General features: G+C 51.5%; 2 protein-coding genes across 5 annotated transcripts in view; one reads left to right on the top strand and one right to left on the bottom strand.

The window, feature by feature from the left end:
* Positions 1–6,955, bottom strand: part of KIAA0513 (KIAA0513 ortholog) — a 60,504-nt gene extending 53,549 nt beyond the window's left edge. The window contains exon 1 of one of the 2 annotated variants that reach the window (XM_061386908.1): positions 6,697–6,955. The gene's annotated coding sequence lies outside the window, so the exon portion shown is untranslated. The remainder of the gene's footprint in view (positions 1–6,696) is intronic. The other variant, XM_061386910.1, reaches the window with a different exon arrangement.
* A 68-nt stretch (positions 6,956–7,023) lies between these two features.
* On the top strand, positions 7,024–25,407 carry ZDHHC7 (zinc finger DHHC-type palmitoyltransferase 7). 3 transcript variants are annotated; one of them, XM_061386912.1, is made up of 8 exons: positions 7,024–7,264; positions 17,090–17,175; positions 19,141–19,462; positions 21,231–21,355; positions 21,650–21,746; positions 22,179–22,260; positions 22,829–22,959; positions 23,569–25,407. In XM_061386912.1, exons 3-8 carry the CDS (start codon positions 19,148–19,150, stop codon positions 23,743–23,745), a joined length of 927 nt encoding a protein of 308 aa, XP_061242896.1. In that variant the 5' UTR covers positions 7,024–7,264; positions 17,090–17,175; positions 19,141–19,147; the 3' UTR covers positions 23,746–25,407. The 3 variants fall into 3 exon arrangements, with proteins under 3 accessions (XP_061242896.1, XP_061242898.1, XP_061242897.1); XM_061386914.1 differs by lacking the exon at positions 7,024–7,264 and adding an exon at positions 7,328–7,942; XM_061386913.1 differs by lacking the exon at positions 7,024–7,264 and adding an exon at positions 8,455–9,189.
* Positions 25,408–25,986: the final 579 nt, after the last annotated feature.

The raw sequence follows: 25,986 nt of genomic DNA, 5'->3' as shown, positions 1-25,986 counted from the left end.
TTCAGGACAGATGACTCATGAAAAACATCTGTGACCCCGCAGAAGAGGAAGCACCAGTGGCAAAGATCAAGTCATGCTGGGTTAACCATGAGATTTCAAGATATGAAATCTATACTGGTAATTCGAGGAAATACGATAGAACTAGTGTATTTGGACCTGGAACGTGTATTTACCAGAATGTAAATGTGTAAGTGACAAAAGGCCAGGCAAACTGGTTTTTCAAAAAAAGAGGGCATATAGGGACTTCCCTGGTGGTCCAGTGGTTAAGACAGCTTCCACTGCAGGGGGTGCGGGTTTGACTCCAGGTGGGGGAACTGGGGTCCTGCATCCCTCAAGGCACAACCAAAAAAAAGAGTGGTGATCATAGGAATACTGTGGCTTACATGACTGAAAAGTTCTGGGGTTGGCCCAGCAGGATCCAGGGGCCAAGTGATGTCATCAGAACTTGGTCTCGTCTCTCTTGCCTTCTTGACTGCTTCCCTTTGAGGTGGGCTTCATTCTCAGATCAGGTGCTTTTTTTCAGGTGTTTTTCCTTAGTATCTTTTTATCATTGCTTTACAATGCTGTGTTAGTTTCTGCTGCATAACAAAATGAATCAGCCATGTGTATACACCTTTCTTCCTGTAGAGGGTGCTTCAGGAGTAGGAGGCTATGAGCTCCTCTCCCACTTGTATGACCCTCAGCACACTCCTTAAACTCAGTGGGCCTGTTTCTTCATCTGAACAAGGGGCCAACCGTGACATGTTCATTCGTTCATTTGCTGTGTATTGCACTGTCGCAGGAATGGAAGAGAAGGAGGAATTTTTGATAATGTGCCGGGGAGGAAGACATGCTGAAGGGCAGGAGAGGGCCAGCTTGGGATTCCAGGGAACGCAGAGCCCAAGGCACAGGCCTGCTGCCCTCGAGGGCTCTACCTGCAGCTGGAGGTGAGGTGACCCAGTGAAAAGGAATTCAGGAATGTGTCACACCACTTTGGGTTTAGACTTCCTGGGCCTTGTTCAGCACCTTGAGTTGGAGAGCTTCAGCCTTCTGGCTTCCCTGATCTGGCTGATGCATTCAACATCACAATCTCAGTGGAAAAAATAAGAAACCACCCAAACTCCCTTCTGAAGAAATTTCTGATTTTTCCACTGTACAGACCTTGGAAGTCTCTTTCTCTCCCACTGTTAAAATACCAGTATACAAATCATAAATGTACAAGGCTGAATTTTTACCAAGTGAGCACCCATACAACCAGCACCCAGCTCAAGAAATAGAATATTACTAGGCCCCAGCATCCCTACTACCGTGGTAATCACAGCCCTGCCCTGTCTTCCTATACCAAAGGTCAGTTTTGCCCGATTTTGAACTTTTACTCAACATCCTATTTGTGAGATTTACTTGTGTGTAGTGTGCACTTTCATTCTGTAGAGTCTTGTATTTCACTGTATAGGTAGACTACTATCTGTTCATTCTGGCTCCACACTGCAAACAACCTGAATATCCATGAACAATGCTGTACTGTGTATTGTGGGAACATCCTATCACAAGTCTTCCGATCTGTCTTCAGCAGGTACTCCTAACGGTCCTGCCGGGTGGTTTAACAATCACATTCCTGCCCCCGGCAGTGAAGTGGATGGAAGCCCCAGTTTCTCTGCATGCTCACCAGCACTTGGTGTTTTTTTCATGTTAGCCATTCTAGTGGGTGTGTAAATAGTATTTCATTGTGGTTGAAGTTTGCATTTCCCTGATGACTAATGAAAATGAGCATTTTTTCATGTTTGGATTTTCTTCTGTGAAGCACCTGTTCAAGTGTTTTGCCAATTGTTCCATTGGGTTGTCTCATTTATTTTAAATTTTTATGTATTTAAAAATGGATACCTGGTTTACAAACTTAACAAGTTACAAACCTATTCCTTGTACATTTTCCCAGGGATTGTATATACAAACATATATATGCCCCAGATCTTCTTTTTCAAATACAGTTTTACACTGTAGTTAGCTGGTAATGGACAGGGAAGCCTGGCGTGCTGCAGTCCATGGGATCGCAAAGAGTCGGACACGACTGAGCAACTCAACTGAACTGAACTGACACCATAGAGTTAATATACCTCAGATATCACTGCACAGTATTCCATTCGTATGTATAACATACTCTACTTCATATACCGACAGCATATAGGGCGATGCATTTTTATGCTTCTACAAACATTCTACTATAAATACTGAAGTGCAAACATCTTTGTGTGCATGAGGGACTCTATCTGGAGGATAAATTGCTAAGTTGGGTCAAAGGGTAAATACAATTAAATTGTTTTGATTCATACCTCTATCTTGCTCTGCAAAGAGCTGAATAAAGTGACAACTGTACCAATTTGGTCTTCCTGCCAACACACAGAATCGCCAAACTTTAATGTTCATCAACTGACTAGGTGAAAAATGGGAGCTCTTGATACTCTTAAATCTGGATTCATTCCTTTTACTTTGAATGAGGCTGAGCATCTTTTCATGTGGTTGAACGGAGGCTCCACTTTAAAAGAACTATTTCGTGGGATGAGTGGTTAGCTGCACACTAGCTCCTGATGGATACACAGAACTGATCCTGGAGCTGAGATGTCCTCATTCCTGTGAGGACATCCAAGGGTAGGTGTTTGGTTCTGTGGGCCTTATGAAATAAAAGAGAGACCCAAAAAAAGTGTGTTGAACCACTGTCTCAAAATAGGAAGAAACCTTGGAAATCAAGTCTAATCTTGTATTTTTTTAGAGAGTAAAAAAAAGCCGAGGCTTAGAGAAGGGAAATGACTTGCAGAAGACCACATACCAAGTCTGTTGAGAAAGATGAAAATCCTTGATAAGAGTTGAATTGTTTTTGTCAACTGCTGTCATCCTGTTAGATATTTTAATGAATGATTTCATCATGCTACTTCCTTTAGCAACAGGGCAATTTTCAAGTTACAGTAAACAAGCCCGTACAGGTGTGGGGGCTGAGGAGAATTACAAGTCTTTTTGTGAAAGACTTTGAAATGGGTCACAAAGTCAGCGTGTGTCTTCAACGGGCAACTAGGTGTTGTCCTGCACACCCTTGGATTATCTGGGTCTATGGATCTTTTTCTTTGCTTTAAGCTATTTCTAACTCCATAGGTTTTTTTTTTTTTGGCAGCATCAGGTCTTGGCTGCAGCCCTAGGGATCTTTCCTTGTGGTGAAGGGACTCAGTAGCTGTGGCATGTGCAGGCTTAACTGCCTCCCAGCACACGGGATCTTAGTTCCCAGGCCAAGGATCGAACCCATGTCCCCTGCACTGGAAGGCGGATCCTTAACCACTGGACCATGAGGGAAGTTCCATTCTATAGGTTTAAAATTTATTTATTTATTTGGCTGTACTGGGTATTAGTTGGCAACACTTGGGATCTTTAGTTGCAGTGTGTGGGATCTAGTTCCCTGACCAGGGATCAAACCTGGGTATCCTGCACTGGAAGTGTGCACTCCCAGCCACTGGAGCCAACAGGGGTGTCCCAACGCTATAGATTCGAGAATAGACAGCAAGGCCAGTGATTCTGTTACCAAGGCTGTTGCCCCAGAATCTTACCCTTGCCCCTCCTTCAAATGAAATGTGTGTTTTTTTCTTTAATTTACTTAGTTTAAATTTTTGGCTGTACCATGTAGCATGCAGGATCTTAGTCCCCGACTAGGGATCAAATCTGTACCTCCTACAGTGAAAGCTCAGAGCCCTAACCACTGGGACCACCACAGAACTCCAAAACCAATTATTCTTATCTAAGGAAATCCCATGGACAGAGGAGTCTGGTGGGTTACAGTCCATGGGGTTGCAAAGAGTTGGACATGACTGAGCAAATGAGCACCCACAAGCATGCAAGTTTCAGGAGGAAGATGCAAAGAGAAAAAGTAACAAGAACTGATGAGAACAAACTAGGCCAAAGAGTGGGGAAGATGTGGCTTCCAGTGGACCTTGAGTCTCATTATCAGCTCACTGTAATATATTAGCACAGGCTAAATGACACACTCATCAGCGCCAGGACAGCTGACAACTGCCAGGACAGCAACTGAAAAAGCCCATAAAGCACTGCAAAGGAGAGGCGCAACAGTTCTGGGTCCAAACCACACCCCAGTTCTCCAGTAAGTCATGAATATTCTTTCCCCTCCTGCCAATTCCTTCCTTTTAACCTTGACCTTCTAACATATTTGGTGGCTCCACCAGATTTGGGTTGAGAGCTGATTTGCAAACTAGGTTCCCCCTTTCCATTCTTTGGCTATTGAATATAGCTTGTGTGATTCCACTCTCAGCACCAGTTTCAGGAAAAAGACAAGAGGTCTCCATGCAAGTCCAGCTGACCTGCTTGGTAACAATTCCTGCCCACTGATATCTGACATTTAAATGAACCTTGTCTGGCAGAAGATCAACTGACTTCCCTACTATAGAAGCCAGTTTTGATTTGGTTCAATTAAGCAAATTCTTTTTTATTTTAATTTTTGGGCCACACTGGGATGTGGGATCTTAGTTCCCCAACCAGGGACTGAACTCGTGGCCCCTGCATTGGGATGCAGAGTCTTAACCACTGGCAGCATTCCTGACTGCCTACATGTACCTGTCTTTTGGATTCATCTTTGAACCACTTTTATCATTCATCGTACCTACTTTTCCCCTCATAAATTAGTGAGTTAAATCTTTGACATGTGTATGAGACATAAATCTTTGGCATATTTGTATGAGAGTCATGATTTAACTTCCAAAATTTCTCAGATCTGTTTTGTTGTGTTTATTAACTTTTTTTTAAAGATACTTCTGTGGGGAAGGATAAATTAGGTTGGGATTAACATATACACACTGCTATATATAAAACAAATAACCAACAAGGACATACTATATAGGACAAGGAACTATACTCAATATTTTGTAATAACCTATAAGGGGAAAGAGTCTGAAAAAGAACATATACACATATATGTATAATTCAATCACTGGGCTGTATACCTGAAACTATATTGTAAATCAACCATCAGATCAGATCAGATCAGATCAGTCACTCAGTCATGTCCGACTCTTTGCGACCCCATGAATCACAGCACGCCAGGCCTCCCTGTCCATCACCAACTCCCAGAGTTCACTCAGACTCACGTCCATCAAGTCAGTGATGCCATCCAGCCATCTCATCCTCTGTCGTCCCCTTCTCCTCCTGCCCCCAATCCCTCCCAGCATCAGTCTTCTCCAATGAGTCAACTCTTCGCATGAGGTGGCCAAAGTACTGGAGTTTCAGCTTTAGCGTCATTCCTTCCAAAGAAATCCCAGGGCTGATCTCCTTCAGAATGGACTGGTTGGATCTCCTTGCAGTCAAGGGACTCTCAAGAGTCTTCTCCAACACCACAGTTCAAAAGCATCAATTCTTCAGCGCTCAGCCTTCTTCACAGTCCAACTCTCACATCCATACATGACCACAGGAAAAACCATAGCCTTGACTAGACGAACCTTTGTTGGCAAAGTAATGTCTCTGCTTTTGAACATGCTATCTAGGTTGGTCATAACTTTCCTTCCAAGGAGTAAGCGTCTTTTAATTTCTTTAATATAAAAGAAGATATCTTTTAACGTTGTTCATAGCAAGTGTATCTTAAGCATAGCAGCCACTTGCAGTCTCGACATTATCCAAAGACAGTCATCCTTTCTTTCAGCCTATACAAAAGGAATTGCCCACAGATTGGAAGCCTACCTCTCTTTTCTTCCTTGTGGAAATAAATAAGCCAGGAGATTAGGAGGGCTTCCCTGATATCTCATCGGTAAAGAATCTGCCTGCAATACAAAAGACACAAAAGACTCTGGTTCAATCCCTGGGTCAGAAAGATCCCTGGAGGAGGAAATGGCAACCCACTCCAGTATCCTTGCCTGAAAAACCCCATTGACAGAGGGTTAACAGTCCAAAGGTTCACAGAGTCGGATACAACTGAGTGAATAAGCACAGGAGACTCAATGAGGATTGACTGAATGTATGAAAGTGAAAGTCGCTTAGTCGTGTCCGACTCTTTGCGACCCCATAGACTATACAGTCCATGGAATTCTCCAGGCCGGAATACTGGAGTGGGTAGCTTTTCCCTTCTCCAGGGGATCTTCCCAACCCAGAGATCGAACCCAGGTCTCCTGCATTGCAGGCGGATTCTTTACCAGCTGAGCCACAAGGAATGTATAGCACCATATTAAATGCACAGGCACAGTAACAAAAATCTTAAACTTTCAAAAGTTGGAATTCAATGACTAATGCACCTTTTACTTCCAAAAGCTTAGCTATATAAGCATATCTGGGAGCAAGAATGGTAAACTGTGAGAAGGTGGCTTGCAGACAGTGAGATTTCTATCCTTCATCCTCAATGAGTTTTTATCAATCTTACAAGTTAGTGGTACTTAAAGAATTTAACAACAAACACTAACTGAGCGCCTACTCCCCAGCCCTGAGGAAATTGTTCCCAGTATAGGAAATACCCGTCCCCCGCGCCCCCCGCCCACCTCCGCCAACCACCACACACACAAACAAAGCTAACCACGTTTCTACCTTCGACAAACTTAGGACTCAGCGTCTGGAAGGGGTCGCTGGGACGCTGTAGTGTCCACGCCGCCTAGAGGCCGTTAATCGGGAATCACGCATACAGCGGCGCTTCCCCTTCCCCCAACGCGTTTTCCGGCCCAGGCGTCCCCCTGGCGCTTCTCCACTAACCCGTGATCGGATTTCTCATCCCCGCGCGCCGCACGCACAGCTCGCACCTCTCGCTGGCTTCACCCGCGCCGCCGCCGGCCCCTGGACAGGCGGGTCCGAAAGCCTGTGGCAGCCCGTAACCCCCATCCTTTCTCTTCCCCAGACTTCAGCTTGCACGGATCGCTTTATTTTACAAAGCGGACCTTGAGACTAAGGAGGGCTACCTTTCCCTGGGAACAGCCAGTTTTTAGGACCCGCGGTCCCAGAGTCACAGAAACCCCACCCCCGCCCCCGCCGCGGCGCGGCCGGATCTGCGCAAGCGCGGCGCCGTCGACCCCGCGCGGTTCACTTCCGGGAGCCGAGCCTCCGCGCTTCCCGGGCCGGCCTCCGGGTCTCGTGTACCCCTGGACGGCCGACCCCCTCCGACCGGCCCGGCGGGACCGGGCCGAGCCGCGGGGCCCGCCGTGGCCCGGCCATGAGCGCGGCCGCATGATGCGTCCCTGCCTCGGCCGCTGCAGTCGCCGCCGCCGCCGCCGTCGCCGCCGATCGGGAGGAGCCGCAGCGCCGGGCGACCCCGCCCGGGCCTCGGGTGAGCGCGGCGGGCCGGGTCGGGCGGGCTGCTGGCACCTGGCTCTCCCGGCCGCTCCGGGGCCCCCCGTCCGCCAGTCTCGGGCCCCTTGCTCCGTCCTGCTCCACCGCGCCGCGCCGCACCTGCGACCTTCCCGAGCGCCTCTCGGGGGCACCTCTGTGCCGGCGCTTGACTCCTTCCTCTGCCAGGTGTCTCCTTGTCACTCCTTGGTGCACCTCTCGGGGTAGGGCCCGAATTGCAGCCCCAGCTTGTTGCCTGACCTTGGGCGTGACACTCAGCTCTCCCAGGCACAGTTCCCTCCTTTTGATAGCTAATAAGGGGGTTGTTGTTAGGGCCTGAAGACACTGTAGCTATAAACCCTTTGTAAGCTGTAAAGAGTAGTTTATGGGCAAGCATTACAATGGGCTTTCTTAAACATCGCCTATGGCTTCTCAAATGCGCCGGTTCTTCACTCCTTTATACGTTTTTAGCTTTTCTTGTTCTTTGCCCAGCTCCCTCCTCTTCTCTTTCTCTGCCCAGGATCTTTTCGGGGGTTACCTACCAGGCCATCTGGGACAGTCAGGTCAGCCTTCAGGGCAATGTTGAATCTTGCTGCAGCCAGAATCATCTCTCCTGAGGAGTCATTGCTGCTGGAACTAAGTCTCTCTTCGCTGTTGGATGGAGACACTTTATTGGCTTGTGGGTAACTGGTTTTGTGAGTGTAAAAACTGTCCATATAGCTGCTCTGTAGCTTCTTTGGCTGACCAGGTCCTGTAAAGTGCAGTCCAATCAGTGCTACAGTGTTTAACATTTGCAGTCTGCTTAGCATTTTTACTTAATGCACATAGATTTATCTATTTTACTGCTACTGTCTCAAATCTCGGTCTGGAAAGCTATAACCCGGTCCGCCAGTCTCAGGCCCCTTGCTCGAGGGTCTAGAAATCTTGGTCAACATATATTCCTTCTTAGACTATTCACCTCAAAGACGGTGAATTGAATCTTCTGATACTTTTATAACTTTAATTTTTTTCAAAATCAGACCTAGTTTTTTGATACTGTCTTACAACTTTTACGAAACTGAAGGCAACTTTTAAAAGTCACCTTGTTAAATTTGCTTGTTAGTAAGTTGGGATCGGAGAAGGCAATGGCACCCCACTCCAGTACTCTTGCCTGGAAAATCCTATGGATGGAGGAGCCTGGAAGGCTGCAGTCCATGGGGTCGATGAGGGTCGGACACGATTGAGCGACTTCACTTTGACTTTTCACTTTCATGCATTGGAGAAGGAAATAGCAACCCACTCCAGTGTTATTGCCTGGAGAATCCCAGGGACAGGGGAGCCTGATGGGCTCCCGTCTGTGGGGTTGCACAGAGTCGGACACAACTGAAGTGACTTAGCAGAAGTTGGGATACTTGATTAAAGAGAAAGTCTCTGGGGGTATTTGAAAAATGGGATGGAACACACATGTTAAATCACATCTCTTGAACATTCTGGTAAAAATGTAAGGGTCGGAGTGATGGACACTTTGGATTGTGTACTTTCCGGAGTGAAGCTGGTAGGTTGACTTTTGAGTTGTGAGGTGGAGCAGAATGAGACTAAATGAAGGTAATTTGCTAAAGAATTCATAAAACAACAGCTGGAACTCTGTGCACACATCTCATGTCAAAGTCAAGTGAGTAGACATGTATACAGAAGTTTTTTTGTTTTTTAAACCAGTGACTCAGAGCCTGCCTTGATTACAGTGAGTAAATTGGGAAATACTGGCATGACTAGAATGACCTCAGTGAGAGAGAGAGTACTGAAAGGAACTCTGTATAAGAACTGTCTTGAGCCAGTCAAACGTCTGGACATGTCTTTCCACTTTTACTGAAACTGTTCCCTGCAGGCTTGGACCCTTTGGTGACATAGTAATATCATCTTCGTTAATTTGAGGAACTGGACCGAACAGTAAGTTCACATATGAAGTTAATGCTTGGGATGAATTGAGTAGTAGTTTTCCTGACAATTCCAGACCTTCCCTGCTCCAGACCATGCTGAACAGCTCTAAGGATAGTTTTCTTGAAGCAGCTTTTTGGGGGTCAGTCAGTTCAGTCGCTCAGTCGTGTCCGACTCTTTGCAGCCCCATGGACTGCAGCACTCGGGCTTCCCTGTCCATCACCAACTCCTGGAGCCTACTCAAACTCATGTCCATTGAGTCTGTGATGATATCTTACCAGCTCATCCTCTGTCGTCCCCTTCTCCCGCCTTCAATCTTTGCCAGCATCAGTGTCTTTTTGGCAGGTATGTTTCTTTAAAGTAATATTTTATTTAATTTTTTGGCCACACCATGAGGCTTGTGAGAACGTAGTTCCCTGAATCAGGAATTGAACCCATGCTCTAAGCAGTGAAAGCACAGTCCTAACCACTGAACCGCCAGTGAATTCCCCAAAGTAATGGTTTAATTATAAAATTAATACATACTTGTTTTGTTAAAAAAAAAAAATCAAACACTAGAGCAGAGCATGAAATACAGATTCCCAAACACTTACTCTTGCTCCCTTTTGTCCCCAAAGCCAGTGTCTCGTTAACAACTTGTGTGTGACCCTTCAGCTTAGCACCGAACAAGAGAGCCACCTGCAGAGCTGGCCAGCTACAAAGTCGAGAGGGAACAGTTTCATGTGTCTGTACTTTGCTCTGCCTGTTCTGGGATGGCGTTTCATCAGTCACTTGCCTCTGATTTTTTTTCTCTTTCACCCACTTCTTTGCCTCTGTCTATAGACATGTTCTTGTCTTGATTACTGCTTGATTGCATTCTTGAAAAAGCACCTGTAGAATTTTATTAATTGTCTGATAAAATCCAGACTCCTCATGGAGCCATAATGCCGTATATTGGTACAGCACCTCATACTTTTGAAAACAACTTTGTTATCCTGCAGTGTTTTGTGTGTCTTGGGTGCTTGGTAAATGTTTGATGAATGAATGATCTTGCTGGGCAGAGTGGGAGTCTTCTACACGGAGGAGACAGCAGGAGCAGAAGCACGGGGCCAGGGGTGGGGGGGTCAATGGACACAGCAGGGAGACAGCGGGAAGGCTGGGCGAAGAGCCGGGAGAGGCCCGGGAGCCAGAGTCAGTGGAGCCCTGAATGCCATGGCCCCAAGGTTTGGCCCCTGTGTCGGTTAGGATTCTGCAGAGGGACAGCCAAAGGTGAGGGAGCCTAAGCCTGGGTTGTGGGAAGGTGGGCAGGGAAAGGGCCGAGCGGTAACGGAAGTGTCAGCAGCTCCTAGGAGGAGTGACGGGGAGGAGGACTTGGGTCTCGAGGGGAAGGTGCGTAGTAAAATCCTGGGTGTGCAGGGAGCATTATCAGTTAATGGGAGGAGAGGCCCGCTCTGTTAGGCCGGCGGTTTAGGTCGTTGTGGGAGAGGGCACAGGGCGTGTGCAGCCCCAGTAATTAGCAGGAGCAGTCAGGACAGAGAGGCTTCCAGCTTCTCTTGAGACAGGCTTTTACAGCGTTATCTTGGTTGAAATGCTTTTAATTCTTAGCGTTCTGTATTTCCAAAACTCACTCTGTTACAGAATGTATTTTCTAAAACCAAGTGCTCTGGGAGGCTGTGTGTTTTAATGGAAGAACATGGGCTTTGGAGTCAAAACTCCGAAGTTTTTTTTTTCTTAAACAGACCCCCCACTTGACTGACAGGCTGTGGCTGTGGTACGGGGAGAAAGGTGGGAGCTTTGGTATTTTGTCCATGTGGCTTCGAGGCTGCTTCATGCAGTCTGTGCACTCCTGGTGACACACCCAGAATAAACCCTGCTACTGGGGGTCTCTCCCTCTGTCCCCCCCACTTCCTAAGCTGTCCACATTACTCGCACCCCGCCCACCATCTGACCCCACCCCAGGCTCCCACTTTTGACCCTTTTCCCTATTCCTTTCATGTTTCTGTGGGCTTCATTTTTGCTTTCTCATCTCACTCAACAGGTATTTGCAGAGTTCAGGGTGTGCCGGGGGTATGAGTAGAACATTCCATTGAGGTGATGACAGCTGAACAAGACAGCCGGGGTGGAAGGGAGGTGAGAGGTGAGGTCCGCAGGCCCCAGGTGGTAAGGCTGTGCAGCCACACGGGAGGCCTGGGGGTTTTGTTCTAACTGTAGAGGCAGCCGCTGGCTGGTTTTGATAGACCCAGGAGTGGCAGGGTCTGACTTATCTCTGTTAAAACTGGCTCCAGATGCTGATTGGGGAATGGGTTAGGGGCCAGGGAGTAGGTTGCGGGGTTCGCAGAGGCCACGAGTATATAACAGTGCTGGATCATGCAGCCCAAGTGAGGGCTCCTGAGCCTTGATCCGGCTAGGCAGGCTGGTGGAAGGTGGCTCACATCTAGGCAAGTTTTGAAAGTCAAGCCCACAGGACCTGCTCATGGGTGAAGTGTGGGGAGCTGGGGGAGGAAAGTGAAGTGAAGGGTGTGTCTTGATTTTTGACTTTGGCAACTAGATGGTGGGGCAGGTGCTGTTTATCAAGATGACAAGGTGGGATCCCAACAGTCTGGCGGGTGGAGGGGTTTCTGCTTTGACCTGACTGTGGTCTTGTTGAGTAACCAGTCAGAGACACTCAACAGCACATTCTTCGTTTGCGGGTTTCCCACATGCGTCTTCTCTAACTTCACGGAACTGAGCTCTTGGAGATCATCTGGAGAGCACACAGCCAACAAGGAAACCCCAAGACCCCGCCTGAGCACCCCAACTCTGAGGCGTCTGTGGAGAAGGGCCTGCCAGGAGTCTGGGAGTGGCTGGCAGGGAAGGGAGGGAGCCAGAGTCGCCCCCCCCTCCACCGAGAGCCTTGGCTCCCTCTGTTTTCTCGGTTTGTCCTCTTTTGTTTTAGTATGAGAGGCCTTCCGAGAGAGGTTGCGTGAGTTTACTGTTCACAGGATGGCTGATGTGGCAGCATACCTCTGAGACTTGGCTTCGGTCCGTTGTTTTTTTTCCCTCAAACGTTAACATTCCGTTCTTCAGCTTCAGTAATTTGAGAAGAAAATAGCGGTTCATATGGCATATATTATTGGTCTGGTTTGAAAGCCCGAACTAAATCTTTCATGATTGCAAATGGGTGGGAAGAACAGTAAGAGCATAATGGCAGTTGCGGTGAATGCACGGGGCCGGGTGATCTGCACGCTCCCCTCCTCACCAGCTTCAGCGAGCAGCCGTGTCTGTCGTGTCCCCGCCTCACCCGGGCCTGTGCCGCTTCACTTACACCGGGCTGCAGGCGTGCTGCCCTTCTCCTACGCCTCCCCTGCCTCGGAGCAGCCCATTTGCGGGGCCACGTGTGACATCTTCCCGTTATCCCCAGTGATGGCACCTCCTTGGAGTTCTTAAAATTCTCCCTGGAAGCTTATTTTTTGGTCATAATTATTTCTCTTACATCATAGTAAGTTGAGAAAATAACAGGAAATCCAGAGGATGAATTTTAGACCAAATGATGGAAAATGTGCCAGGGCGGATCATTAAAGAGGATAAGTCACACACACACGTGCCCCTGCTGAGCCAGCCTCAGGCCCACCTGGCTCCCGAGCCCACCCTCCAGGCCTGTGTGTGCTGACTGCTCCAGCCATCGTGTGCCTGCCCCCATCTGCTCCCTCCTGGCCCTGCTCTGGGTCCTGGCAGTCCCTCCTGGTTGCTTGCCTTCCTCCTTCCATCCAGTCATACTTTGTCAGAGATGGCTCTAAAACATCTGTTTACCAAAGCCCCAGTGTTTCCCTTTGCAGCAGAACAAAGTGTGGAATTCCAGATGCCCTAGCCTGGCCTTTGGGTGCTTCACGGGCAGCCCCAGCCTCCTTCCCTGCCTCCCTTACGCTGGGGGTGGGGGGGGGGTGGTGGTGCTGCAGCCCGTGGGTTCCCTTTCCTGCCTCCCCGCCTCTTGCACCATTGCCTTCCTAGTGGACATCTTTCTGTTCTCTGGACAGGATGAGCTGTTGTCAGCTCTTTGCGTCATCACCCTCTGCCTGTCACTGGGGGGAAACACTGAGACACCACTTAGCAGGCTGGTTCCCATTTCTGGTGTGTGAGCCCTTGTGGGCCGGGGACCTGTCTGTGGTCGAGCATCCTGAGGGCCTTGCGTGGAGTCCGCATCTTGGGGGCCTGCCCCCACGTCTGAATGCTGCAGATCTCGGGCGCCGCGTCTGTGCCCAAGGCAGAGATTTGCTTACTGCTCTTGTTTATAGGTCAGCAGTGGGTGTCTGAGGAGTAGAACAATGCTGAGTGTAAAAGCAGCGCTTTAATGTAAACATGAACACCAGACTCTAGGGTAGACATTCCTGTTCCCACAGTAGCAACCGATCACCAAAGAATACTGATGTGTTTTGCTTACTTGTTTTCAGTTTGTTTATGAGACACGTTTCCCATTTATAGGCATGAGAAAACATTAGGGGAAGAGATTATCAAGACACCTGCCCACAGATACTGTTAAGGGTAAAATGAGACAGGGCCTGGCTCAGAAGGCGGTGTCTGCAGGGAGAGCGCCTAGAACGCGCTGTTTCCACACCCTTCACACCTGCACAGGCACCTATGCTGGGCATTTGTCTCTTCATTTTTTAGTTGAGGAATAATTCATGTAAAATGAAACAGACAATTTTAAGTGTATACTTTTTTATTTTAAAATATGTATTCGGCTGTGCTGAGTCTTTGTTGCGGCATGCAGGATCTAGTTCCCTGACCAGGGACTGACCCCGGGCCCCCTATCTTAGGAGTGGCATCCTAGCCACTGGACCACCAGAGAAGCCCTTACTGTCCTTTAACAGTTTGTTGAGTTTTGCCCTGACACCACAGGTGTCTGTGTGGCCTGCTGCCCTGTCCACGTAGGGGACTTTGCGTCAGATCAGAAAGCTGCCTTGGGGTCTCCGTCCTTCCCCATTCTGCGTTCTTTCAGAGTACATTAGCTTGGCTTGGTTAGAGGGCCATGGAGATTGACTCCTACTGAATACATTCTTCTGTGTCTGGCTTCTCTCACTTAGCCACATTGTTGCATGTATCTAACCTCCCCCCATTTTCTAGAATGAGTTGTATGAATAACCATGGTTTGTTTGTTCATCTCCTGGTGAGGGATTTGGGTTTTCTGGTTTGGTGGGTAAGATGAACGGAGCAGCTGTGGAGCAGCTGTGAACAGTTCTGTACATGTTTTGTGTTCACACTCATGCGTGTATGCTCAGCCACTCAGTTGTGTCCGACTCTGCAAACCCATGGACTGTGGCCCACCAGGCTCCTCTCTCTCTGGGATTCCCCAGGCAAGAATACTGGAGTGGGTTGCCATTTTCTTCTCCAGGGGATTGTCCTGAACCAGGAATCAAACCGGCATCTCCTGCATTGGCAGGCGGATTCTTTACCGCTGAGCCACCTGGGAAGCCCGGGTCCCATTCACCTTGAGGTGAATGCCTAGAAGTGGAATTTCCAAGTCACAGGGCGGGTGTTGGTTCAACTCGGAGGAAGTGCCAGACCACTGTCCAAAGTGGTTGCTGTGTTGGTTACTTTTTAAAATTTATGAAAGTAACTGGGGATTTGGCCTCATTGTAGAGATTTCTGCTTAAGCCTGAGGCCTGGGATGCGTTGACCTGTGTTTTGCAGAGTCAGTTTTCTTTTAAAACAGTGCTAACATAAGCTCATTTGAAGATCCTCAGAATGAATGTGAATGAAAAGTGGAAAATATTACTAAGCATAATTAGGCATTACTGGTTCAGCATGTTATTCAGCTTTTAAAGTTGCTGGCTACTGCATAGACATTTGAATAAAGTTATTATACGTAAATGCCATATTTTAAAAGTCACCTCTGGGCTTCCCTGGTGACTCAGTGGTTAAAGAATCCGCCTGCCAATGCAGGAGACATGGGTTCCATCCCTGATCTGGGAAGATCCCTCATGCCGTGCAGCAGCTAAGCCCGAGCACCACCACTCCTGAGCCTGTGCTCTGGAGCTGGGGAACCGCAACTGCCGAGGCCCACATGCAGTAGAGCCCTTGTCCCGCAACTAGAGAAGCTGCAGCAACGGCAATCCCATGCACCCCAACTGGAGAGTACGCCCTGCTCTCTGCAACCAGAGAAAACCTGCACAGCGATGAAGACCCAGCCCAGCGAGAAATAAAGACTTAAAATTATAACATAAATGCAGTTTTCAAAAAGAAAGTCACCTACTTTAGTTTAAGCAGCTTGTGGTTCACGGCCGCATTTGTTACTAAAAGAGTTCCGAAGGGACTCGGTCACAGGTGCACCAGAGAACCTTGGTGTGCGGGCCAGCGCTGGCCGTGGGCAGGAGGTTGTCCAGCTCAGCGTGGAGGGCGAGCAGGGGAGCCTGACCTCAGAGCCGGCGCAGCAGAAGGGGGCACGTGTGGCCAGGAAGCGGCGAGCAGCCCCCGGTTCCTGGGGGCTCAGAGCCCGTCCCGTGGAGACCACCAGGGGAGCTTAGCCTGCCTGGTCCCCAGTTCCACCAGTGCCCCGTCGCCTCACTGCCCTCCTCGCCAGCCCTCTGGCACCTCTGTTGTCTTGGTTTCAGACAGCAGACACCAGCCGAGGGTTTGCCCAGCAGAGCGGTGTTTCGTTGGTAGGACACTGGATGCAAACGGAGTGGACCGGCCCTGAGGCGCCGGGGCCGGTGCAGCGGTAGAGCCGTGCTAGGGAAGGACGCCTTGGTTGGGGGCTGCGTTCGCCAGACATCCCGTTGTTTGGAAGTTGGTCCTCTGATTCCTGTTCTCTCCTGTGGTCTTTCTTTTTTTTTTCCAGTTTGTTTTTTAGTTGATCTACAGTTCTGTGTCAGTTGCAGGTGTACAGCAAAGTGAGTCAGTTATTGTATGTATATGTATGCGTGCGCATGTGTGCATTCTTTTCCAGATTCTTTGCCATTATCATTCTTAAAAGGTGTCAAATGCAGCTCCCTGTGCTATAAAGCAGGTCCTCGTTGCTTGTCTAGTTTCTATACGGTAGCGTGTATCTGTTAATCTCAAACTCGTATTTTCCTTGGCTCTTTTCTGTTTAGTTCTCCTTTCTGGGAGGCTTCCCACTCTCTCTCCCAATCCTGTTTTTAAGAATTTAAAATCCTATCATATTTCTATTTTTCAGTAAGTAGGGGTCCTCAGAACGCTCCTCTTTGTCTCACAAACGCAGTCTTGTATTTCTTTGGTTGTCCTCCCTGTGCATTGTACCTGCTCTCAACTCCTGTTTCCCTCTGGCTTCTTTCTGGGGCTCTGTCTCTCATGAGACCTGGCTGGGGCTTCCTCCAAAGTATCTGACTGTCGACTGTTCGCTCACATTTAAGCCCGAGACCTGCCAGGCGCGTGGCAGGGGCCTTGCCCGTGGTCAGCCGTCCTCTGGCGGCCCTGCTCCTGGGGAAGCCTGGCAGCAGTCTGGCCTCTCTGGGGGAACGCCCCTACCTCGTGCTGTCAGCCGGCTTTTCTTCTCGGGCCAGACGAGTGCTTCCCAGAAGGCTGTGTCTCCTCGCCCACCTGCCGGTGCCCAGTGGGAGACACCCCCAGGATGCTCCTCGCGCCCCACCTGCCCCTCGCGCACTGTGCCCCCTCCCCCGGGGCCCTGGTGCACCCCTCACCTCTCACTCCGGTCTTCGCTGCAGTTCCTTGGCTGTGCCTGGTAAAACGGTGACCTGTTGAAATGCAGGTTGACTAGATTTGGTCTGGATTATCCCCAGGGCTCTTTCTCAAGGGATTTTGGCTTACAGGTTTTCTTTAAAACCGGGGCTAAAGTAACAGGGGGATAAAATGGACAGGTTTATAATTTTCAGGATTCTGTCAATTTACTAGTAATGAAAACCTACAGGAGTCATGATTTCATAAAGATAGTTCTGAATGCCAGAACAAGCAACTTTTCTAATTAGATTTTATCTTTCAGATCCTGTCACATAGGACAGTATGCACCTTAAGATCCTGAAGAAAAGGCACAAGATGTTCAAGTAATGTCTAGTAATAATTTGTGAGGTAAGTGTCTCCTTAGGTATATAATTACTGTTTCCTCTCTAATTGCTCACACTAACTTGTACCCTGTTGATGGTTAATGGTCACCTCCTGTCAGTGGTTTGCTGACCACCTACTCTTAAGAGGAGAGTGTGTCCCGGAGCAAGATCCCGATTATTAGCAGGAGTTACAAGACGAGGGGGAGAAGGCAGTGGCATCCCACTCCAGTACTCTTGCCTGGAAAATCCCATGGACGGAGGAGCCTGGTAGGCTGCAGTCCATGGGGTCGAGAAGAGTCAGACATGACTGAGCAACTTCCCTTTCACTTTTCACTTTCATGCATTGGAGAAGGAAATGGCAACCCACTCCAGTGTTCTTGCCTGGAGAATCCCAGGGACGGGGGAGCCTGGTGGGCTGCCATCTATGGGGTCGCACAGAGTCTGACACGACTGAAGTGACTTAGCAGCACAAGACGAGGGTAGGTCTCCTGTCTACATGACTGGAAAGGTTTTGCTTGGATGGCTGTCCCTTAAACAACGGAGATGTGCAGTGTTGCTCCTGGTGTTCTGGGAAGCGAGGCTTGATTTAACACGAGGAGAAACAGGTTCAGGGCTGTAAACAAAATCCCATTAAACTAGCCATGGAAGTAGAAAACCGACGATGTGACATCTGCTTGACTATCGGTCAGCACACTGCTTTCGGGTCTCTCTCAGGCAACCTGAATACAGAGCATCCCGCGGAAGACGGTGTAGAGTGAGGCCGCGCCCTCGCCCTGGGTCGCGGCGCCAGTGCTGCACCGTTTGCTGTCACGTTCCCAGTGCCTGTAGCTGAGTGAGCGTGAGGGAGCGGTTTCTTCACTTCCTCCCCTCCTTTCCTGCACTGATGCGGCGTAGGTGCTGTGACTCAGCAGAAGGCGCCTGCGCTTGGTCACAGAGAGCCCAGTGTGTGCAGCCCAGCCCCCCACATTCGTGGACTGCTTTCTTGAAAATCTTGAAGTAACTGTGGGCTATCAGACTATCTGATGGGTGGGTTTTACACACCTGGCTCTGAGGCACACAGCAGGACCCTAACGTGCTTCTGTGGCGATCCCAGCCCACCCCTCCGGCTCCCCTGAGTTGGCGCGCGCGCTCCCCTCCGGCTCCCCTGAGTTGGTGCGCTCTTCCTCAAAGTCAGAGCTGCCTTCGGTGCCCCCATTTCTGGAGCAGACAACCGGGCTCTGACAGAAGGCTCCTCCATCTCCGGACGCACGGCCCTGCGCCCTGCCCAGCACCCAGGTGCCACTTCTCACAGCCTGCGTCCTGCCTGAGGAGCAGCCATGCAGCAGAGGCAGTCTGGCCAGAGGGCTTTCTCAGCCTTGGTGGACTGGTATGACCCACTAGGAAGCTGTGTGGAGATCACCAGGCCACTCAGCAGATCTGAGAGAGGGACCAGCTTCACGCTGTTGCATCTGGTTGTAAGTGAGATGAGAGGAGGTTATGGGGTAAAGCAGCAGCAGAATGCTTACGAGGAAAAGTGCAAGTTTGTCTTTAGTCTCTGACCCTACATGTTCTCATCTCTCAGGGAATTTCCCAGTTAACGGGGGAGGGTTGTCAAAAGAACAGGCCAGTGAGTGAGGGAAACTGTCGAAAGAATGAGAGAGGAAGGGCATTCTAGGAACAGCATAAAGGAAAGATGGAGATTAAATGGGAGCCTGCCTTGGAAGCATGCTCACCCACCGTCCAAGAGTTAGGATGCGGGGAAAGGGAGAGCCCATGCAGAGCGAGAGGAGAACCATCGGGCGAGAGCCCTGAGCCGCGTCGGGGGCCAGCGTGGACGCCAGCAGCAGGAGTCACCTGTTCGCCAGCCTCTCTGCCGCTGACCCACACGGGCAGTGGGGCTGCCCAGGCCTCGTCCCCTCGGGCTCGGAGCCTGGCCCTCGCCCTGCGTCGTCCTGCTGAGGCGTGGCTGGGCAGCCTCGGTGACCGTGTGTCCCCTCGCCCCTTCCCGCAGGGAAACCATGCCATCCTCAGGACACCGGCTGCGGGACGTCGAACACCACCCTCTGCTGACCGAGAATGACAGCTACGACTCCGCGGCCTCCTCTCCCGCCGAGGCCGACGCGGCCGACAGAGTGTGGTTCATCCGCGACGGCTGTGGCATGATCTGCGCCGTGCTGACCTGGCTACTGGTTGTGTACGCAGACTTCGTGGTCACGTTCGTCATGCTGCTGCCCTCCAAGGACTTCTGGTACTCCGTTGTCAACGGGGTGGTCTTCAACTGCCTGGCGGTGCTCGCCCTGTCGTCTCACCTGCGGACCATGCTCACCGACCCCGTGAGTGCCCGCCCTCACAGGGCTTTCCTGCCAGTCTGGGCTGGGGAGACACCAGCAGCTGTGGCTGGAGGGCCTCACACTCCGTGGCCTTGGGGTTCAAGTTCTTGGGCACAGGCTAGCAGCCTGGTCTGTAGCATCTCTGGAGCACACACAGCACCCAGATGGAAGTGCTACTGGGGTCTATTCAGGGAGCACAGGTTAGAGGTCGGGCGCCAGAAGAGGCTGCAGGGAAGCTGTCAGGAGGGCTGTGCCCCGGGGAGCGCCCAGGCTGCACTGGGGTAGGACGCAGGGCTGGGGCCATGGTTCTGGGGACATAGCAACAGAAAAACATGCCCTGCAAATGGCTGGAATACGAACGTGAGCTTGAGGAACGTGCCTCAGGTATCCAGGAGGTTTCTTTGGTGGGGTGAGGAGCGTAGGTCACCAGTTGCAGGGACCTGGGGGAGTCATCGGGCAGCCCCAAGGGGGACCAAGGCAGCTGCCCAGGGCTCTGAGCCGCAAAAAGGACCAGAAAATGCGTTCATTTCCTCGCCGTCTGGTCACCACGTGTCGCCTGATGTGTCCCCCCCTCGGGTTGCACATCTGTCCTCTGAGCACGTAGGAGTGCTCTTAAGTGGGTGGGGGGTGGGGGTCGCTCGCTTACTGTAGGGCAGCGAGTGCGTGTCCGTGAGAACTACGGTGCGGCGCTCCTAAACCTGGTCCCTTTCTTCTTACGGGACCTGGGACCCTCCCCCTATCACTTCCTTCCAGCGATAGAGCGGTCTGCCCGGCTCCTGGGCACCTTGGAGCCCAGTGGTCCTCGGCCTTCACATGTGCGTGCTGGGCTTTGCAGATGTGGTGTCGGCCCAGCCGCGCAGAGCTGGGCTCGGCCCCTGCGTCCCCAGCAGCTTTCTCTGACTGTCTTTACTCCTGCTGACGGCGGTGCCCTTCCTGTCCCCACACACCTGCTCTCCCCTCCCTAGTGGGGCTTCTTCTCCAGAAACGTATTTCTGTGTGAAGGACAAGCCCCATGGGGCACAGAAACAAGACCCAGGCTTGTTCCCAGTCCACACAGCCATGGCATCCAGAATGGTCTCCCCGACATGATCTTCACTGCCTGTGTCCACTGCCCAGAGAGCAGACCCTCCGCCCTGCAGCCTGTGGCCCATGGCCACCCAACACACAGGCCCTCTGCAGCTCCCCGTGCTGGGGGCTCGCGTGGATGCCCTGTGAGAGCCCCGCTGCCACTCCCACCCCTGGGGCCGGACACCTGGGGGCCAGGGGCCCAGGGCCACACTCCCCAGGCTCGTCTGTGATAGGTCTGCAGGGAAGCATTCATTATGTAACTTTAAAACACGAGATAAAGTCCTTTTTCAGACTGTTTTGTTCAGCCACCCCCTGTGCAGCTGATAGGAAACCTGTGGGTGCTTATCAGGGACACCCTGCCCAGGAGTGTGGGCAGAGCCGGCTGCCCAGGGTGGAGGGGGAGTGGCTGAGCAAACACAGCCAGCCTCTGGCGTGTCCTGCGTGAAGTTGGAAAAATCCAGGTGACTCGCCAAATTATGAAGGATAATGTGCTATTTGAGTTCATTTTATAGCTTGTTTAATTTTCATGAAAACAAAACTTGTGGTCCTATGTTATACGAGTAATAGCTGTTCTTCACAGTGATATAAGTGGCAAGGACAGCATTATAAATAACACCTGAGTCTAATTCCTAAATTTACTGGGGTTTTTTTCTTTCTAAAACTTCCTTCCTCCCAGCTAAAATACATTGCCATTAAACCGTAGGGGGCGGTACCCAAAGGAAACGCTACTAAAGAGTACATGGAGAGCCTGCAGCTGAAGCCCGGAGAGGTGATCTACAAGTGCCCCAAGTGCTGCTGCATCAAGCCTGAGCGCGCCCACCACTGCAGGCACGGCGGCTCCGCCCTGGGGGGCCGCGGGCCCCGGGGCGGGGGAGGGGGGCCTGAGCGCCCACTGCTGATAGCAGAGAACCCGTTTCCAGGCAGCCTGAATACCCACCACTGGAGGGACCCCCATCCTTAGGGCAGCCTGAGCAACCCCCCGCCAGGGCCACTTTGAAAGGACATCCTGAGCACCCACCTTCCCTGGGGCAGGATCTCCCGGGTGACCTCTTAGCAGAGCTGTTTTCAATGGGTGGGGTTTCCTCAGCACAGAATAGTGAAAAGCTAACTTCTGCTTTTCAGCATTTGCAAAAGATGTATTCGGAAAATGGACCATCACTGCCCGTGGGTGAACAACTGTGTCGGAGAAAAGAATCAGAGATTTTTTGTGCTTTTCACTGTGAGTAAAGATACTACTCCTGTAGTGACTTGTGTTGAGTCTTAATTCTTTATATACTGTCTTACCTGGAGCGAGGGTACGTTTATTCTGACATCAGACCTGCAGTCAGTCCCTTCTCTGGGGTTCAGGTTACAACTGTGTTGTTGCTGGTGGGGAGGCACCCAGCAGTGAGTGTGGGTTGCCCGTTGCTCCAGGTGTTCGCTGTGACTTAACTCTCTCCTGGATACCTTGACCCACCGTTGTCACTAAAACGTGTTTCCCTGTGGTCGATTAGTCTGCGAGATTACGGTCCTTGGTCCCGAGTGACCCCAGGGAGGCATGTCACCTGCTCCCCTCACTGCTACTGCCCACCTCGCACACCCTCACTTGCGCCTGAGACGCAGCAGTGGACGCAGGGGTCCTGGCACCGTGCTGACCAGTGTCTCCCTGCAGATGTACATCGCTCTGGCATCCGTGCACGCGCTGGTCCTCTGCGGGCTGCAGTTCATCGCCTGCGTCCGAGGACAGTGGACAGGTAGGCCTGGGGGGGTGGCTTCTCTTGCTCGTGCCGCGGTGGGTGGAGAGGGAGGAAGGGGCCTCCGGTTTCAGAGGAAATCCTCAGTTCCATTTGTATCCTGCAGACCTTTGAGACTGGGTCAAAATTCGTATTGTCCCCTCAGGCCTGGTGTGTGCTCTGGCCACTGGACAGGCATCATTCAGGGCCATCGGATGAGGCAGGACGAGCCGTGCAGCATGGACTCGTGTGTGCGTCCTGCTCACAAGTGTAGGCACAGGCAACTCCCATCTTTTCTGGCTTTAGTTGTGTTTTAATACACAGTTCTGTACACGAATACAGTCTCAACAGAAACCTGGGGAAATTACGGGGTATTTCAGATCTGCTGACCAGGCCGTGGTGGTGTGAATGCTGGCCTGGTAGGCCGCCCTCTGCCCCGGGTGGACAGCAGGTGCGCCTGTGAATGAAACGAGCTCACTTCTCTGTGGACAGTGGCGCAGAGGGGCCCTTCCGCGAGCTGGACCCGTGCCTGAGGCTTGGGACGCTGGGGGTGCTCCGCCGTCCCGTCACACGCCCCTCTCGTTCGCAGAGTGCAGTGACTTCTCCCCTCCCGTCACTGTCATCCTGCTAATCTTCCTGTGCCTTGAGGGTCTGCTGTTTTTCACTTTCACCGCGGTGATGTTCGGCACCCAGATCCACTCCATATGCAATGACGAGACGGTACGCCCCTCCTCCGCTGGGTGTTTCTGGCCTCAGTGCACAGGCGTGGGTGGGCAGTGGGCGCAAGGCCCGGTGTTCCCCAGGGGGTGGGCGGGGTGCCCCGGTGGACCGTGACAGCATCACTGCCTGTGTCCCTCTATCCGGGCACAGCTCGGGGCTCAAAGGTCCCTTTGATTTGAAAGTCAACAGAGCCAGGCAGGTGGAGCCAGCAAACGCCCCATTTCTCGAAGACCCTGCCCTCGGCAGCTGAGTGAGTCGCAGGGACTGGATCGCCTTCATGCCTTTCAGCTGAAGGCCTCGAGCAGGCACTTGACACGTATTTGTAAGACCCGGAAAGAAGATTGGTGCCTGGACTGGAGGACCGGCCCCCTTCGCGGCCCTGGGGCTGCCTGAGCTTTGCACCCGCCTGGAGGCCGCTGCCCAGCCGTGTCTGACGTGGTCTGGCCGGCAGCTGCAGCCCGGCCATGTGCACAGGGGCCCGCAGGACCGGCACCAGGACGTGTGGTTCGGGTGGTGCCTCCCCCGTGGCGACCACTCACCTGCCCTTCCTGCTCATACCTGCCCAGGGTTTTCCCAGTGCTGCCGCCCACTTGCTTTTCTTCCTCCCAGGAGATCGAGAGGCTGAAGAGCGAGAAGCCAACGTGGGAGCGGCGGCTGCGGTGGGAAGGGATGAAGTCTGTCTTCGGAGGCCCCCCCTCGCTGCTCTGGATGAACCCCTTCGTCGGCTTCCGGTTCAGGCGACTGCAGACAAGACCCAGGAAAGGGGCCCCAGAGTTCTCAGTGTGAGGCCCTCTCGTCACTCCAAAACTTGTCGACGGACTTAATTTATCTGGGGTTGGAAAGGGTATCAACAGCTCCCCTGTGACCCCAAGGGCGAGTGGCCCAGCGGCCTGCAGCGAGCGGGGCTTCACACGTTCACAGTCACAGACGGCAGGTTCCCCACGAGTGACGTCACTGTCCAGTAATGGAGGGATGTGGCCGCATGGAGAAGCCAGATGTTCCCTCCCTGCAGTCAGGAGTCTGTCAGCACGCTCAGCGTTTTCTAGGAAGCTGTGTGGGCCGTCACACGGGTTGTTGGAATCCTACGTGCTGAGCTGCTTGCCTCAGTCATGAAGAAAAGCCAGTCCAGTGGACAGAACGCCACGGTCGGTGGCCCTGGGACTCTTCAGGCCCCCTCGGTCCAGGAGGGGTCTGGACGCAGGAGCCCGTGGGGGCTACGGAGCAGCAGGGCCGTACGCTCACTCCTGGCCTGGGGCCGGTGGGCCCTGACCCCATGAGCAAGTCCTCGCGTGTCAGTGTGTGTGCGTGCACGTGTGTTTTAAAGTGGGCCGTGTTGTTCAGGCGACGTATCATGGGGGTGTGCTGCAAACAAGCTATTTTTTAGAAACCAATGTTTCAGGGAAGAGGGGCAAGCTGTGCGGGGTCCCCTCCCGTGGGGTTTACATGAATGTATTGCATACTGGAGAGTATCGAGATCCAAAGAACAGTCATTCCTGTGTGGTCCTCTGTTGCCCTCCTTCCTGTTTTCAGTTTATTTTAACAATCTGGAGTGTGTTGACAGGGCTTTGGAACCGCACTGTGTGGTTCCAGCTGGATCAGCGGCGCGTCCCGGCCCCTCTGTGGCCCCGGGCTTGCGCAGCTGACCCTGCGGGAGGTGGGTGAGGCCCTGAAAAGGGGAGGGGACCTGGAGGCAGGAGCCCTGTGGACCTGGCCTGCAGACAGTATTCAGGATGGCAACAACTGGTTTGATTATTTTAATTTGTACCTTTTTTGGGTATCATTTTGTTTGTTTCTCTACCCATGTCACAAGTGATAAAATAGGACCCTTGGTGCAGAGCTTAAAATTATGCCAGAAAGCAAACAGCTCCCCACCCTGGGGATTCGCCTTAAACTTGCCTGGTCTGTCCATGTTTTATGGGATTCCACCATCTCTGACACAGTCTGGGGTCCCGAGCCCCCTTCCACGCTGAGAAGAGTGGGCGTCTCCCGCCTGGTCTCCACGCCTCTCTGCTCACCCATGAGCCATTTTGCTTTTGTTTGAATTAACCCATCTATCCTGATCAGGGCTGGCGCAGAACCACAGAGGGCCTACCCTGACAACAGACGGAGCCGAGGGGCACGGGCTGCAGGGTGGAGGCGAGGTGGCTTGGTCACTGCAGAAAAGGAGGGTCGGGGGGGCTGAGACACAGCCGAGGACAAACAGGAGACAGGAGTTCCCGAGATTGTTCTGCACACTCATTTGCACATCTGTCATTGGGGTTGGATGTGTGTACTGAGCTTCAGTGTGAGGCTTTTAATATGTATATCCTGGTTATCAATAAAAATTATCGAAGTGGTTGAATCCTGTGAGACTTGGCAAATATGTGCAAATCAAGTATACTTGACTTTTCAACCTCTTCTTTCAATGTAACTTTTGTAAGAAATAAAGTCACCAACTGACGTTGTCCAGCAGTCTGTCCAGTGGCCGGTTCTTGGTGGGCTGTAGGCATGTTTCCGTGCTCAGCTTCAGCGCCTGAGACATGTGACTCAGCACCGAGGTCACGCTCACACAGGTCGCCGTTTCCACATTTTTCATTTTACTCTCAGTCGATGCACCTCGTCTCACTTAGCTTTGCCCTAAAGCTTCCTTAATTTTTTAGTGTGCTTGGAAATAAAAACAGTTTTAAAAATCCCTTAAGTGCTTGCTGGGATTCACCAGTGAAGCCATCTATTCCTGGACTTTTACTTGTTGGGAGGCTTTTGATCACTGACTCCAATCTCCACATTAGTTATAGCTCTGTGCAGATTTGGTAAAACTAGAAAGACTATACGTTATAACCGACGCCAGAGGAAGATCACGAGAGACCACTGTGAGCAACTATGGCCAGCAAGCTGGATAACTAAAAGAGGGGGATCAATTCCCAGGATCAGAAACCTACTGAGACAGGCACCAAGAAACAGCAGCCACTGGAAGACGCCAGCAGAGGTGGGCGCCACGGTGTGCTTGGGGAAGCGTGGCCAGTCATCACTCTGGTCATCACCGCTCTG

Source organism: Bos javanicus, chromosome 18 (assembly GCF_032452875.1).
Source record: "Bos javanicus breed banteng chromosome 18, ARS-OSU_banteng_1.0, whole genome shotgun sequence".
NCBI lineage: Eukaryota > Metazoa > Chordata > Mammalia > Artiodactyla > Bovidae > Bos > Bos javanicus.
This window is presented reverse-complemented; position numbering and strand designations above follow the sequence as displayed.